A 1,257-nucleotide genomic window follows, 5' to 3' on the forward strand; every position below is an offset into this window, starting at 1 on the left:
TCCTGCTGGCACTTGCTGGGGAATGATGCTCTGTACAGCCAGGAGCAGAGAGCTTTGAAAAGCAGGGACGTGTGCCCCTGGCACCGTTTTGCCAAGTGCTTTGGCATCATACAGGGCATGAATGCACCGGGTCTGGATCTGGTTGTTTGCCAAGTCCTTTGCTCTGCTGGTCCTCTCTGGATCTGCATGTCACATCCCCGTTGTGGGGACCACGGCCTCCCTCGGGTCATTTCTCTGACTGTGTCACCTCCCCCAGCTCAGCTGCTTCTTACCTCTGAAGAGCACAAACCTGCTGGGAAGAGGAGGGGGTCCCCCCCATCCCAGGGGATGCTGCTGGCCTGGGGACCACGCAAGGCTTTGGGCATCTCAGTGCCTGGCCGTGCTAGCCCCGGGACACGTGGCTCGGCCTCTCCAGGCTCTGCAGGGGCTGGTGCAGGACTTTCCCATTGCAGGTGTGGGGTCCCTGCTGGCCCGATTCCAGCTCTCAGAGGGGCCCAGCACCCCGGCCCCCCTGGCCGTGCAGTTCACCAGCGAGGGGAGCACCCTGTCCAGCTGCGACATCGAGCTCGTGGGTGCCGGCTACCGCTTCTCCCTCATCAAGAAGAGGTTTGCAGCAGGTAGGTTCCTCACTGGTAGGGGTGGCAGTGTCCCTGGTGGTCCCCTCCAGCCATGCTGGCATGCCTGGCACTCTTTGTTGAGTGGTCAAGCCCAGAGGTCCCACCACAGAGTGGTGGCTGAGGGGCAAAAGCTCCTTGCGTGAAAGAAATCCTGGCACAGCTCGTCAGAGCCTGGAGTTTCATGGGCGCTTTCCTGCTCGTGGCTCCTGCACAAAAGGCAAGGGCTGGAGGTCTCCAGGAAGAGCTTCAGCTCCCTTGCTGCAGAGAAATACCAGGATTTGCCCCTGTGCCCCTCGTGGGTGTGAGGTCTGGGGAGGTGGGGAGCCAGCCCCTGGGAACTGGGGCTGCTCCATCCCCTGGGAATCAGGGCTGCACCATTCCCTGGGAATCGGGGCTGCTCCATTCCCTGGGAATCAGGGCTGCACCATTCCCTGGGAATCAAGGCTGCACCATCCCCTGGGAACTGGGGCTGCTCCATCCCCTGGGAATCAGGGCTGCTCCATCCCCTGGGAATCGGGGCTGCTCCATTCCCTGGGAATCAGGGCTGCTCCATCCCCTGGGAATCAGGGCTGCTCCATCCCCTGGGAATCAGAGCTGTGCCATTCCTTGGGAATCGGGGCTGCTCCATCCCCTGGGAATC

General features: G+C 61.9%; 1 protein-coding gene across 1 annotated transcript in view; it reads left to right on the forward strand.

Annotated features, from left to right (window-relative positions):
- Positions 1-1,257, forward strand: part of SGIP1 (SH3-domain GRB2-like (endophilin) interacting protein 1) — a 37,717-nt gene that overhangs the window by 34,097 nt on the left and 2,363 nt on the right. The window contains exon 24 of the mRNA XM_010007981.1: positions 453-617. Within this exon, the coding sequence (XP_010006283.1) occupies positions 453-617 (165 nt within the window). The remainder of the gene's footprint in view (positions 1-452; positions 618-1,257) is intronic.

The sequence above is a fragment of the Chaetura pelagica genome, unplaced genomic scaffold (genome assembly GCF_000747805.2).
Source record: "Chaetura pelagica isolate M959 unplaced genomic scaffold, ChaPel_1.0 scaffold212, whole genome shotgun sequence".
Classification (NCBI taxonomy): Eukaryota; Metazoa; Chordata; class Aves; order Apodiformes; family Apodidae; genus Chaetura; species Chaetura pelagica.